This window comes from Melozone crissalis, unplaced genomic scaffold (genome assembly GCF_028551555.1).
Source record: "Melozone crissalis strain CALT ecotype California unplaced genomic scaffold, PUWL_Pcris_2 ptg000016l_1, whole genome shotgun sequence".
Taxonomy (NCBI): domain Eukaryota; kingdom Metazoa; phylum Chordata; class Aves; order Passeriformes; family Passerellidae; genus Melozone; species Melozone crissalis.
Window position 1 is genome coordinate 29,603,493 of NW_026535794.1, and position 15,938 is coordinate 29,619,430.

At 36.3% G+C, this 15,938-nt stretch overlaps 1 protein-coding gene across 2 annotated transcripts in view; it reads right to left on the minus strand.

The window, feature by feature from the left end:
• Positions 1-15,938, minus strand: part of AGMO (alkylglycerol monooxygenase) — a 187,494-nt gene that overhangs the window by 95,726 nt on the left and 75,830 nt on the right. For both annotated transcript variants that reach the window (XM_054273897.1, XM_054273898.1), the window contains exons 4-5: positions 14,900-15,003; positions 9,658-9,753 (exon numbers count right to left, since the gene is read on the minus strand). In XM_054273897.1, coding sequence (XP_054129872.1) covers positions 9,658-9,753; positions 14,900-15,003 — 200 coding nt within the window. The remainder of the gene's footprint in view (positions 1-9,657; positions 9,754-14,899; positions 15,004-15,938) is intronic.

Sequence of the window (15,938 nt, forward strand, 5' to 3'; positions counted from 1 at the left end):
GCATAAGGAAAGCTGTTTGTAGCACAGCATTACTTTCAATATCATGGTGTTACTGATCTGCAGGACAGAAGAGGGTAAATTCATCCCTGGAGCATCACTACGGGGCACTCTGAACTTAACTTTGGGCTTTCTGTTAGACTAGTTGGTAGTAAAACACATATTACAAGTCATTTCCTCATCAAAATCGAGGTAAGATTTTTATTCCTGGTATATAAATCTGTATTTCAGACAGCCTGGTGGGGAAATTTTAAAATATGACCTTAATTACATTCCCCAGTAGAGCTGCTGTGTTAATTCAGGACAACACACCCATGTATTTATACAGATGGCTCTGGTGACCAGATTTGCCATGTAAAATCTCTACAGGGAAGCTGAGGAAAGGCAGAACTCCTGGGATATGTGCTCGTCTGCCAGTTTCACACTTTGAAATCCTTGGCAAACTCTGATTTATACACCGCCAACTGTTTTCCTATCTGATTAGGCAGTTTTCTACTCCAGTAAGCATGTAAAATGGATATAGCTGAATTTCCACACTGAGGAGTGAAAAAACAATATTTATAGTTTAGAAATAAAACAAGTGAGAGGAATCAGGCATGTTGGGATCATAAAGAGTTTCATAGAGGGTGAATTTCTGATAAATCTGGATTGTAGGAATGGGAGATGAAAGCCTAGTTTTAATGGACAGTTTATATAATAAACACACAGACTTGAGAAATGTGTCTATAATAAATTATCTTGAAGGCAGGCTGTTGTCACTTTCCATTGTTTTACACCTCAACCAGGAGATAAGGTTTGAATCAAATTGGTATCTTACATGAATATTAAATTAACTGTTTCAACAATTGGATGCAACCTTTTTGTTTTCTTTACAGGTCCAATTAAGCTTTGTGGGAAAGGTGAGCACATACAGGAAATTTCAATCAATTTTTCCGCTAAAAATGAAAAAACTTGCAGTAACTGATTGGTTTAATTGCAGCATTACAAATAGCAGAGCATGGAGCAAGTCACACTTTCAGTCATACATCAAGTTAAGCATTTTAAACAAACTCCGGGATAAAAATTGCTATACAATTTCAGTATTTTTCAGCAGCCTGACAAATACATTCTGGCAATTGTAGGAAAAAACCCCAAAGTCATAAATCAGTATGCCAGCCCTGAAATAAACTAAAATATCGCCAAGTGAGGCTCTTCATCCTACTTTCTAAACAGATAAAAGAACAGTCAGCAGCCTATACTTTGTGATTTTAACAAAGAAGGATCTTTCAAATTTTCTGTTGGCTTTGAACCTATAACTAAATAGATTCTCAATGATACAAGCCATGAGAAAAACTCAAAAGCATTATGTGTAATATGTTAAGATGGAAAAAGAGGGTTTTTTTAAGCAAAGAACAGAATCTTTAACATTATTAATGTGATATCCTTTCATTATTACATTAAATTCATTTGGTAAATGTGTTGTTTAGATTATTTTTCCAGGATGCAGAATGTATTGAACTGTGTTTCATCTCTACGTAGCTCACCTCACTTTTATCCTGATAATTCTCCAGGGACCTAATAGACAGAAGTGACCTAAATAAAATTCTTTAAGTACAATCTTTAGTTTTAGGTTTTTTGCAGGCAGATTAGCAATAGTCAAGCTCACTGTTGCCGAAGTGAACATTTCACAGCTGTTGCCTGCAAGAGGTCTTTGGTGAAAGGAACAGAAACCAACACTCAAACTCGAGGACTTAACTACTAGGATCCAAATTGCAGTTACTGATCATGTTCTTGTCCCACAAACCTTTTATTTCTGGCCTCACTAGCGACACAGCTTCAATAGGGAGGATTCTTCTGTCTGGATTGCTGCCCATCAAATGCAAACCACCAACACAACCCTAATTATCATGCAACAGCCACCTTTGAGCGAAAAAGATCATGGCTCCTGTGCTGCATATTGTATTCAGAGCTATTGAGTGCACGGCATTAACAAAATAGGAGTTCACACAGAGGTAAAATAGGAGGCTCATCCTGATACTACTGAAGTGGAGCACTGGCATTCTGAATCACCACTGAACTTTTTGGTGCCAAGGAAGGAACTCCAAACTTCATCCTGCTATGTTTTTCCTGATTATACTGTGTTCAAGCACAATGTACACTTAGAAGGACAGGAACAGTGTGCTCTCTTATGAATGTTTTATTTTCTCTCTCCTTTGTTATTCTTTTTATTTAAAACAAAAAGCAGTTATATGCCTTATATATCTAGAAAGACAATACTTTTCTCCCCTCATGGGGCAAGTGAAACATGGAAAACTGGAACTTATTTTACAGTTATTGCAAGTATTTATGTTTAATGATAGTGTTGTCAGCTTTGCCCTTTTCTGTGTTCTGGCAAGTGCAATGATGACAAAACTTTGATCCTACAGGTTGGTCAGAAAATCTAATAAGCCCTTTTGGCAGACAGGCTGGATTGAAGCAGTGAGATCTCTTTGTTTCCTGGAATCATGCTTAAGTTTTGATGTCTGTATTGCATATATAGCCTAGCTGGACCTACAAAGCCACTGTCTGCATTAAAGAAAGCATGTTTATCTTCCTGGTGTTTTTTGAATTTGTCTTCTTTCACTCCAGAGTAAGCATGTGATTTGAGAGTTTGCAGCAAACAAATAATGAATTTATGAGTGATAAAAGCATCAGCTATCAGGAATGGGGCAAGAACTTTCTTTTGTGAACCAGAGTTTGGTTCTTCATGCAAATCAACAAACAGTTCTTTTCCTATTGTTTTAAAATAATTTCTTGGATCTTTGTTACAGTAAGACCGTATGCAATAGGTTGAGGATGATATCACCTGTTTCTAGGAATTCCAGTTAAATCATCATGTCATTGAATATTCACTGACACAATCTTGAACAACAGACTAGGAGAACGGCTGTAATCACCTCTAATTACCTTCATCCCTTTGATCACTTTTAGCAAAAGTCTTCTGAATGGTAAGTTTCTGATTCCTTGTAACCTGACAGGGACAGATGTGTGTGTTTCTAATTTAAATGAAAGGGAACATCAGACAGAGCTGGGTCTATTTTTGGCTTACATGCCCAAATTAAATGAAATTATTATTTCATTAAATGAAGCAATATACTAGAATGAAAAAAAATAAAGGTTTTCTTGGCATATGGTTTTTGAATTCAAAGTGACCTTCTAGAATCGAATTCAAGAGATACTGTAGTTTCACAATTCTACTTAATACACTGGATTATTACTGATTTTAACTTTTACAGATGATACTTTCTAGATTAAGAAAATATTAACAAAAAACCCCCAACAAACACAAACAAAAACACTAGCAGCAAAAAAAAAGTAAAATTATATTCCTTATCCTGGTGAGAAGATCAGATCAGTCCACCATACTCTATTTCCAATGTGATCCATTCAATACCATCTGTTTGCCATAATTTTTCAAATACTTTCATGAGTTAAATTTGACTCATATCTTACTGACCTTATAGGAAATATTCACACTCCAGTAAACTAGTAATGAATAAACAGACATACTTTGTAAATATATTACTATATAAACAATAAGTAGATGAATTATAAAGAATTAATATATGAGTTTGTAAACCAGAGCCAGAGATAGTTTCCCTCCCAACAAAGCATCACCTTTTTTATCGGCAAACTATTCAATACTTTAGCTCTTTACCAAAACCCTCCTTCAACTCCACAAATCAACCACAAGAATAAAACTATTTTCTTTCCAAGACAAACACTAAAACATGTAACAGTCAAAAAGTTTTTTAATGGTCAAATAAGTTTTGTTAAAATGGTTTTTAAATTCAAAGTCTTATTTCTTGATAAAATTTATGTTTCTGTTTTGAGAAATGGATTAAAAACTACTGCAAGTACTTGAAATAGATGAAATAGACTTTGTAACATTTTTGGGTTTTTACTCCTGAAATCTCTTCTTGCTTATTTAAATGAGATTACAGCACACAATGCAGAGAAAATAGGTCCAAGAAAATTGAAAAAAAAAGTTTGCAAAGAAATAGACCAATCTGAATTGTTAGGACCTGGAAACTAATAACTGAATATTTTGTCCATTGTTTCATACTGTCACTTATTTATCACAGTGTCCTGATTATAATCCTTTCACCCAATTCAAACAGCTTCTGCTTGAAAAGACAATTAAGTCCTCTCGAGTTTCAAGAAGAGCTTTTCCTACTGATATGATGATAATCACGGTGTACTGCTACTTAGAAGAACTTATGTATATTTTTTTTATGCATGCTTTTCAAGTATTTTCCTTTATTTTACCTGTGTCCTCTGCTTGTTTAATTTCCTCATTGGAAAATAAAGTCAAAAAAAAACAGGCTGGTTTTTTTCCTGAATCTGGCCATCTTCCTAGGTATGTTCTGATTGATGCAACAATTTAAGGACTGGGCCACAAGAGCTCACCTGAACTCAGGGAGCCCAGATGGGCTGTGCAGGGCATGAAAGCAGGAAGAATTCCCAATTTCTCTCTTCCAAAGGTTTTCCTTAAAGAAAACTGGGCAGAAGCCAAAGGTAAAAATAGACTTAGACAAAAACTTAGACCAGTACAGAGCGTGCACGCATAAGTGAAAAATATCCTTTTGACAAATACCATACACTTCCTCAGCAAGTTTCAGTTTTACTAATGGGTGTTTTCTGATAACACCAATTGTATTTTTCCCTATATCTGTAGCAATTTTATGCCTCTGCTTCCAGTCTGCATGAGGTGCTGCTAAAATTATTCCCATTCCTCACCTGTTTTCACCCATGTTACTTCTGGTTAATAGTTGTGGCTCACCTTTTTCTGCTCCCAGAGTTGGATGAGGTAAAAAGACTTATAAAAGAGATGCCTTAAAAAAACTGACTTCTGTGAGTATGCTAAAGGGCAGATCATATTCTCTCCTTAAATTAGAAAATTAAACAGAAACCAATACACGTAAAAGATCAAATAGGCAAGGACTAATCTGCTGCTGCAATTACTACCATCAGGGACTGGATCAGTTGATACTTTCTAAATACAGTTTGACATCTCATAAAAATTACAGCTAAAGCAACAGAAACTAATTTCTGTTTTTCACAGGTGTCTATCAGGTTATAAACACACCTAACTTACTGGTTGTAATAAATGCATAATGGAAGGATATAGTTTAATATAAGCCATAGACCTTCTGAATCACCTGCAAAAATAAACCGAAAATGAGTATTTCTGTCTGTCAGTAACAGTCCTGAAACATTCTGTGGCTTTTGAAAAATTCGTTTTTTAGTGCCCTTTGACTAAAGTTGTTTTTTGTTTTTTTTTTTTTTTTTACTTCCCTTATGAGCTATACGAGAATGGTCTGTCTGGTCACAGAAGCATTTCTCCCAGACTATTTAAGAGTAGATCTGAGCCATTCAATTGACCTGAACATTACTGGATAGAACAAAAAAAACCTTTTTTTGATTTACTGAGATCACAGAACCATAGAATCATTTAGATTGGAAAAGAGCTTTAAGATCATCAAGTCCAATAGTTAACCCATCATTGTCAAATGTTTTTCTCAGGGGTCTTCTTGGGTTGCCCTTTTTTTCCTTCATTTTTCATTTAAATTAATTACTAGGAGTTTATTTCAATGCTTTGGTGATACTTAAGAGATTTATTTTGAATCCTTGACAAAATCTTGTGATAATTTCAGATTGTTATGTACATGGTGCAATATTCATAGAATCATTAAGGTTGGAAACGACCTACTAGACCATCAACTCCTACTCTTGACTAAACACCACCACATCACTTAACAATTGCACTAAGTGTCATGTCCAGACATTTCTTGAACACTTCCAGCAATGGTAACTCCATCACCTCCCTGGAAGCCCATTCCAATGCTTAACCACACTTTCAACTAATAAATTTTTCATGATGTTCAACCTGAACCTCCTCTAGCACAGCTGGAGACCATTTCCCCCGGTTCTGCCACTGGTTGCCCTGGAGAAGAAAACGGCTCCCACGTGGCTGCAGCTTCCTTTCAGGCAGCTGTAGAGAGGATAAGGCCCCCCCAAGCCTCCTCTTCTCCAGGTTAAACACCCCCAGATCCCTCAGTCACTCTCCTAAGACTTGTGCACCAGACCCTTCCCTAGATCCACTGTCCTTCTCTGGACAGGCTCCAGCACCTCAATGTCTTGTGCTGAGGGGCCCAGAACTGGACACAGGATTCAAGATGTGGCCTCACCAATGCAGAGTACAGGGTGGAAATCCCTGCCCCGGTCCTGCTGGCCGCACTATTCCTGATCCAGGCCAGGATGCCATTGGCCTTCTTGGCCAGCTGGGCGCACACATCAGCTCATGTTCAGCTGCTGTCAACCAGCACCCCCATAGTCTTCCATGCTTAGCTGCTTTCCAGCTAATCTTCCCCCTGCCTATAGCCCTGCATGGGGTGGTTGTGATCAAAATGCAAGAGCTGGCATTTGGCTGCAAATCTTATATCTCTGGCCTTGGCCCATTGATCCAGGATGCAGTGAAAAAAAAATAGTTGAACACAAATATATGACATAAGTCTCAAAGTTGTACTTTCACTCTAGCATACACAACTTTATTAATTTCAGGCATGCCTTTCCTGTATCAATAGTCCATTCTAATAATAAACAATAGTAAAAGAATCCAGCACCAGAAAAATAGTATAATTTTTATATAAGATTTATAGAGCTTAAAATGCTGTATTATTCTATATAAAATTACAAAAACTAATGTATACCAAGCATGTAGGAAATACAGAAGTCTAAATGAGGTAGAACAAATGTGTACTTTTGATCTTTATGATACTGTAGTCACAAGAATATATGAGTCACTTGAGTTAAAATAAAATAGACCATGTCTGATCTGTTGGTAGTAAAGCTGGACAAAAACTGACATAACAAATAATGAGACAGGTTACAGTTATAACACAGGAAACATCTCCTAATATTTTTTAAAGCAACACTGGACACATGTAAAATTTAAGTACAGGAAAATACCAGGGATTCTATTTGGCTATAAACTTTGCTCTAGGCTGAAACATGGCACAGAAAGTTTCAGACGAGCATGATCATTCTTTTGTAATTACTGAATTCAATTTGTATTTCTCTCAAAACAAAACATCTTCCCTCAGAAGCTTTTTCATGTACTTAAAATCTTTCCTATTAATTATATACACCTTTTTCTCTTCTATAAAAGAAAAAAATTCTGCATGTACTTTCCTTTTCAGTCCTGTATTAAAAAAAAAAATAAAAATCACCATCTATTAAGGAAGAGAGATTTTTTCCCCCCTTAATCTTACTAGATTTTATTTCCCTTAAAGAGAAAGATGTGCAATCAAAAGTCGTGAAGTGACAATTTCCAAACATCTGTGACTAGTCAGTGTGGGCCAAAACTGTATCAGGAAATTGATACTGATGAAAAGCAACAGAAATTTGGGGGGAAAAAAAAATCAATTGCTTCTTCATTTTACAAGCAAACGATTACATTACTGTAAGATTACATTGGCAGAAGGGAAATAATGAGGTGTATCTCCCCTAGACCCCTAATGACATGTAACAGCACCCTCCACGGGCTCCCAGAGCTGCTGGGGGACGATAAATATCTGCTCTCAGAGCAAGGGCTAGCAGCACTTGCTGAGACAGGATGCTGTTTGCTATAGAACCCCAGGCTACAGTCCAGAACAAACTCTGTACATGACTAAACTGACAGAAACAGAGACTTGAAGAAAGGATTTTCATAATAATAAAATCTGTGTAAGAAAATTAGTATCATTAAAATTCAGAAAAGGACCATCAGAAAAAAAAAAGAGCAGCAATAGTTTTAAACAGTTAAATTATGATAGCTATTGCAAAGAAACACCAATATAATGGTGAAGCATCATATTAATTTCACCAAAAATACAGGGTAACATAAGCCTGAATAGTTGATACCATTTCCCTTCCTTTCCTTACTTTTTTCTGTCAATGCCTTGCCCTTGAGAACAGGAAATCTGCTAACACACGGTGTAACCCTATTTCTATTTCGACATAATTTTTGACCTTAGAGCATGACTCCAACATATTTCAACCGATTTCAGCTGTGCTATAAAATCAACAATATCAACATTAAGAATAACTTCCCTTGTAAGCAAAGTTCTATGAGTGGATCAACTGGACTAATACAAAAGATCTATTGTTTTCCTACCAGCACAATAATTTAATAGTAAGGAGTGCTTATCTTTTCATTGAGACTGAAATTCATTCTTGTTTAGACTAGTGTCTAAACTTGGCACATTGCACATATGCTATGGAAATTCTTTTAAGCCCTACGAAGGATTTAGCACTTTAGAGGGATGTAGGCAATTCATAAGCCTCTGAAATTCACTTTAGAAACTCTAGATGTGCACTGTGGCACCAGTGCTGAGATTCATTGAGTTATTGCTACACAGCAGAATGTTAGAAACCTCTCAGCCAAGTAGAGATGGCATCAAACACCAGAGAAGATACAGATGAGGCATATTATAATTTTTTAGTGGCAAAGCACACTAAAACTAATTTGTAGAACCTAAAGCATGGTCAAAGAAACTGCTACCATATGAGGCCTAGTATTCATTTGGTATAGTTTCAAAGACTGCTTGAATTTTTTCAAAATATTTTAAAAAGCTTAAATGTGTCTTGCTTCAGTTTATGCCACTTCTGGTGATGTGTGTGACATTTTATCTAAGCCTTTCCTATTCAAATGGTGTTTTACATCATCAGACATATGTTAATGATTTTAGAAATGTGTCCAACAGAAAAAAAAATGTCAACAATCAAAGGTTCCTATTGGTCCACTATAACTATGTGACTTTTATTTTTTTAAATTCTTTTTTTAATGAAAAACACAGAAAAAAATTTTAAAATTCCCAAAGAACTGTCCTATATATTGCATCATGAAATCAGAGAGGAAAAGGCATTTGTCTGGGCAGAATAAACAAACCAGTAAGTGTCATAGAAATAATTAGCCCACAGCCCACCTGGGGCTAATGAGAAATATGCTACTGACTTATAAAGTACTTTTAAATACCTCTATTGTACAATGTAAGGAAGAAGGCAAAGGCCATTGAACTACATGAGAAGTGTGGGAAACATCTTGCTACCTACAATGTGTTATTAACCATGTATGTATGTAAACTAGATATGGTCTATGCATTCACAAAACAGAAATGAAGTTGTGTAGTCATAAACAAATAGCCATCAGATAATCACAGAGAATTTTTCATCTGAGAATTACTTGCATTAAGAAAGAAACAACATCATAATTTAGTTGCAACTCTAAATTATCTTTAAGAAGCACCTACTTTTGGGTATTTTTCCCTAAAATATTTATCCTAGAAATGAAATCAGCTTCAGTATCTGCCAAAAATGTTTAATAAGCTGCAAGATAGGAAAATACAGTATTAAAATAGCAAAAAGTTTTGATTCCTTACAGTTACTTTTTTTTTTCTAAATCTAATTGGGACCAACTGGCCTCATTTCTTCTTATAAACTTAGCAATATATATTCAGAAAAAGGAATAAAAATGAACAGATGTTTCTCCTTAAAGAAGTCAGACAAAGATTTTTCTTACACAATAAATCAGCTGCTAGTGGATTTCCAAGACAGTGCTCCAGGCTAACTGTTTAGGTATGGCTTAAAAACCTGGTTTACCTCTGTATGTATCCAAAACTGGTAAAGCAGATTAAACTGTAAATGAACAGCAAACACCGAAGGGGGAATGAAAAGAGCCATGGGCAAGTTGAACATCTGAAAAATGAAAAAGAAAACATACATTAGATATTTAATTCTAAACTCATGATGATACAATGAAGTACTATCAGGAGCTCAAAGCACTGCACAATATACTTGCTTCTTCTAATACATCCATAATGCAGACATTACATAGTGTACATAGATAGTAATTATTATGTTACTACTTGATGTGCTATAGCAAATGAGACACAAATTGATCCAAAAGAGAATTCTCACAAGCCAAACTGAGCAAGTAGAAAATCCAACATAAGAATTCATAAATTCTGGTATTAGATGTTTATGCTGTGTACTATATGGAGCAGACAGCAACATAGCCTTGACATTAAGGGCTGCCCTATAGGGAAGAATTATCACAGACTAAACAAGGTGCAAATTTATAACACTATAGATTTTCCATCCAAACTCCCTACATAAGCACCATGAGGGTAAGACAACTTGCTTGGCTTTCCAAGTTAATTACAATTCTCACCTCAACTTTCTCATTGCATCTCCCATAAAGTCCCAATATAGTGCTTATTCCTAAAAACATGCTAGCATGAAAAAAGTATCAGAAAACTGCTTATTTGGGAAATCCACAACTAATTGTTTGACTGGCTGAGCGACAGAATAAAACTTCTAAGACCTTCATATGTTAAAAGTCAGTCTTTTTTCTTCAGAAAAAGGATGATCTTGAAAGATCTTATCTTTTTATTTTCCTTTTTACCTGACATTGTGTTATATCACCTGCATTGAAAAGTTAATACTTCTCTAGAATACGGAGATTTTTCCTAAACTAAACGGTAGCAGAGGTATCTTCAAAACTTTAAATCTCTTTAGCACTCAGGGAATATCTGTTTGGCAACAAGAGCTCCCTGTGAAGCACAGGAAAATTAGAAAAATATATTTCCGAATTACTACTGCCCTTTTCACAAAATATCAAATCTTTTGACATCCCAGAAGGCAGTCCAATTGCCATGACAGGCCTCCTGGACCAGGAGTTCCTTTAGTGTAGGTCTGGATATAGCATGTAAAACCAGGATTCTCTGAGTTTTACCCAACAGGGCTGCCCAACAGATTAGAAGTCACACTGAGGCTGTGAAACAGCTGCACTTCCACCCCAGTGATGTGACTGATTCTCTCCAGAAAGTCACCAGAGACACATCTCACTGTGACAAACCAATGGAGGAACAGGACCTTGCAATATCAGCTTTGTCTGCTGGCTTCAACACCAGACTGTCTGAAACACTAGGACAAAACCCTGAAGCCATTGCAGTATCACCTGGCAGGGCTGCGACAGCTGGGATTTCAAAATCTACATTTAAAGGCTTCATGGATCACAGCTGCCCCACAAATTACCTATGGGGTGTTTCTGTTTCTGTCTTGGAAGCTGTTTTCCAAGAAGTAAAGGAATTAAAAGGTAATAGAGGGGGACTAAGTTTCTGTCTAATGGCATGATAACAGCAGGATTTTTTTTAAAAAGGAATGGAGAGGAAATTGATTTAAAAAAGCCCAAAAAACCAAACCAGATGGTTTTCAGATTGTTCATGGAAGTGGTTACAGGATTGAAAGCAGGGTTAAAAAATTATATGCTTTTTCCCTAAAAGTATCAGAAGCAATTTGGTGGTATTTACAGATGACTCAAAGGGGAAAGAAGGATCATCTTCATATTTATTTCCTAACTTACTTTACACAAGAGTACTAGGATTTCCCTGCTAAGTGGTGGGATGAAAGAAATTTTATATAGATCTATAGGTAAATTTGAAACTGTCAAAGGAGAAAGCTTTACTAACTGCCTCACATTTTCTTGCAGTGTAAGCTTTATTTTGCACAGAAAGGATTTTAAAGATCATTTACAGAAGTGGAACTCATAGGGAGAAATGAAAACTTCTCCCATACCAAGATTTGACTTTTCCAATTTGTGGTTCCACTGAAACAAGAAGAGCAACGTCAGGGAAAAAAAAAATATTAAACAGTTCTTTGCTGGAAATGCCAATTCACCAAATCAAAAGATTTCATGGCAATGTACCAGCTTTAACAAGTTTGTATAGGAAAAGCTTTCTTGGCTCCAGAATGGAATTTCTGGTCAAAACTACAAGAAAACTTTTATCACACTGACAGATCTTTTCTCACTTTGGAATTCAGCAGCAAAGATTGGCAAAGTGCTACAGTAGCTGACGGGAAAAGCACCCAGAGTGGGGTGCAGAGTTATTTGCATCTGAGCTGCCGCACTGCAGCTGTGAACCCCCACGCCAAAGGCACTGCCCCTTTGAAAGGTCCATGGCCCACTCTCCCATGTGGGCAGCTCTTCCTTTTTCCTCCCATTTGCAAATAAAAGGTTATAACCACTTCCACTGCAGAAAAGGAGTGCATTGAAACGCCTGAGGTTTAGCAGGAATGCTGAGTTTCCATTCTGGGTCTCTGGGGCCACCTGCCGATGCGGCTGCAGAGGATCTGTGGGGCATGGGGGGCTGCAGGGCAGCTGCTGACAGCAAATTTGTGTGGGCAGGAGCTCCTGTGAGAACTCTGCAGCAGCTAAAGGCAAGGATAAAATTTAAAAAAAAAAAAAAGTCAAAAGAGCCTACCCATTTTTTACAGATCCCAGACCTGGCAGACTTGCCAGTAGACAAGAAGTGACTGCACTGAAAACTGTGTTCCCTATTCCATTTCCAGACTTGTATGTAGATGTTTCCATTGCTTTTATACCAAGGCATAGTTCAACACTTTATCTAAATGTACCATCTAAAGTGACCAAATTATTATGAATTTAATACTTGCATTGAATCTTACCCTTAAAGTTGAGAATGGTACTCAAAGCATTAAATCATAGCTTTTCAAAGAGCATGTGCAAATCTCTCACAACTGCACTCTGACTGTTTTGTCACTTTTACATTCATTTATATAGTATTATCTTGCTTTAGCTTGCTGTCTTTTTCTTAAAAATTTATCTACTTTTTTTTGACATCTTTTTTCCCACTAAATGGGGCCTCAACAGTCTCTCTCAGTCTACACAGTAGATTTGCTCCTCCATGGCCCCTCCAGTGGAGAAACAGAAACACTGTGTATGCAAGCAACATGAAGCATTATACATTCGGTTCCAAAATCAGGAGTACATCTCACACTACTGATTGTCAAGCATGTTTTTCTATTCTCTTTTATTTCATATCTTTTCAGTCATAGATTAAAGTGCTGATTTATTTATCTTACAATGTTTAACTTAAAACACAACAGAGCTGGCAACAGAACAGTCACATAATCCCACACCATCCACCATTAAGTTTCTCACACTCTCCACAAAATTGGATGTCAAACCCATTGAACAGTATAGTACACATTCAACAAGATCAGATCATTCTGAGATTAACTAATGATTTCACTGAGTTTCAGTTTCAAGGCAGATCCATCCATGGTTCTGGATAAAACGGTCAGTGCAAAAAAATAGCAGTTCTGTAAGAGTTAGCAAGAATTGTGACTATGCACAATAAGGCGTTGCAGAAAGAAAACTGGTGTATGTCTGAAAAGTTCAGGGAGGAGGCAAAACAGTATTTACATTAACCATATGTTTTGGTTAATATCAAATACTTGGTGAAAAGAACCTGGCACACAAAAGTACCATGTATTCTTAGATTCATTTCCCTTTGCACAAAGCATATGAATTTTAAATGCACACATATTATTTGCCAAGTGATATCAGCGTGGTCCTGAGGATGGCCTTTGGAATCCAAGGTGGCCAAACATCTTGGTCTTCAGAGTATTTTATGCTCTCTGAAGTATCACCCTCAAAATCATGCCATCAGACAAAGTTCTCATATGTACACCCATATGTATACACAGGCTTTTTGTCTTTTTTGAATTATTGTTTTTGTTAAGCATTTGCACATATGGTCCCAATGGGTAAATGGGCAAAGGTTAAATCTTTAACATAGCAGTATTTACAGAGGAAGCAGGGTTGTCACAGACATCCCTTCCGCTATTGTTCATTACAGTAATTTAAATTCTAGGTAATCTTGCTAACATCACATGATTATTTTCTTAATAAATAAACAACAAGAATTTATATAGAAGACATTAAGAAAAAGATCTAAGAAATAGTACTCCTTCATGATTTTCAGAAGAAAATTTCCCTGGAATGTAGCACTTTAACTAATTTAATGTCATGCACGTAAGACAGTTATGAACAAGAGACTAAGTCCATGTTCAGTTACATAAGCACAAATCCACTTTACCCAAGTTAATGGAGTTACACGGGATTTCCATGGGTGACCACACTCTTGACTTTGAGTCATTTGCTCACAGGCTGGATAGAAAGATTGCCAAAGGACTGTGGGTTTCCTTCACCACCCATATTATACCTCACTGGAGAATACATATAATTATATAATTATATGTATATGTAAATACATTTAATATCCCTTTTGAACTCTAACTCTGGAAATTAAATGTTGAAGTTATTAATTTTGAAGAATACACAACCAGACAAACTACAATCTGATTTTAAAAACCCAAAACAGTCAAAAGAGAACATGAGGGCTCAACTTAGGAAATCAGCAGTTACCCTGGGTGCAGACCTAAACCCTAAATATTGTTACATTTCTGAATGCATTTGGAAATATAATTTTTAAAATCTGTACATAGATACTGAATATGTACACAGCTCACGATTTCAAATTAATTTTATCTGAAATGATGCTATGTAGCATACTGTTCTTACCTACAAGGGTACTGATATGACATGAATGAGCAGAGACAAATAAATCATATGCATGTCCAAAGCAAATTTTAATGATTATTTCTGTCCCTGCTCCTTTTAGGTAGACAGACATATTCTGAAATAGCTGAATTATACTCTGCTTTTTTTCTGTATTCATGTATGAATAACTGAATGAAAATTCTCCATTCTACTCAAAAAGCTATGAAAATATAAATGCAGGATTATATAATTAGCCTTCTTTAACTTTTGTTGCTATTTTCATGTTTGCTGTACATTAGTGAACATATTTTAAACCTTATGATTATCAGATTCTTCCGTTTCATCTTCTGTGCCTTCAGTGTCAAATATCTTTTAAAAAATTATGTTTTTCTTTGAAGGAAAATAAATGCTATGCTTTAACTTTTACTAAAACTTGTTGATATTAATTTGTTTGTCAAATCTTGTGCAACTTACCCAGGAGGTGTATTTCTGCAGTACAGATTGTCTCAAGGCTGTGAATAAGTTGTAATCTTCTGAACTATGGTGTACTTGGTGTGCAGCCCACAGTATATTAACCTCTGCAAAACACAAAATTTCTAATGAGGTTTGTGCTAGAGAAGAAACATTTGTTTTGTAAGGCCCTTTTTTCTTAAGCTAGAAGCAACTAATCCTCCAATTTACACTTTGCTATTTTACATTAACATAAAATAATAAAACCTAATGCTCAAAACTGAGTTTGTGTAGGCAGGATTACATGTCTGTCAGCACACACAAGTCAGTGTAAATTTCATGAAGTAAGGAGAGGCTGTAGCAGGAATTAAAATCATTGCTGGAAGAGCAGAAGGATGTGTGAGATGAGAATTAAACAGCCAGAAAGCCTCATCCGACTTCTGGTAACATGAGTCAGTTGGAGCTCTGTATGGGATTCAGAGAGACAAAGACTGAGGATGCTCTCATGCTTTCACTTGACATATTTAAAGACTAGAAGGGCACACAAAGTGTTCCAAAAATTGTATGTATCTAATTTAAAGAACTTAACTGGTGTCAGCTTTTATGCTTACATTTTTCTGGAATGTGCGAATCTTCAACCCACTTGTGCCACAGACCACAAAACACAGCCACTGCCTGCCCACTAGTGACAAATGGAAAAAACAAACTGATGCTTGCTGGGAAGCCTTGACACAGCCAAAGGAGAGCAGTGGCTCTATTGTTACAGTTAAAAAAAATGCCGGAATATGGGCAAAATCAGTGTCAGCCACGTCCTTCAAAGGCATGATACCTCTAATGCCCTGAAATGAAGAATACTTCAAAATCCTGATTATATTTCAAGGCATTTTCTCACATAAGTGCAGACCGGGGTAGCCTGTCTGCGCTTTATCTGGCCAGTGTGAAGTGGGATACTGAAAATAGAAATAGTCATGGCCATCAGCTATAAGGATTACCTTAATTACAGAAAAAAGGGAAAAGCATGCAGTCAATGGAGCCCAAATAATGCCTGTTTATCATAATTCTT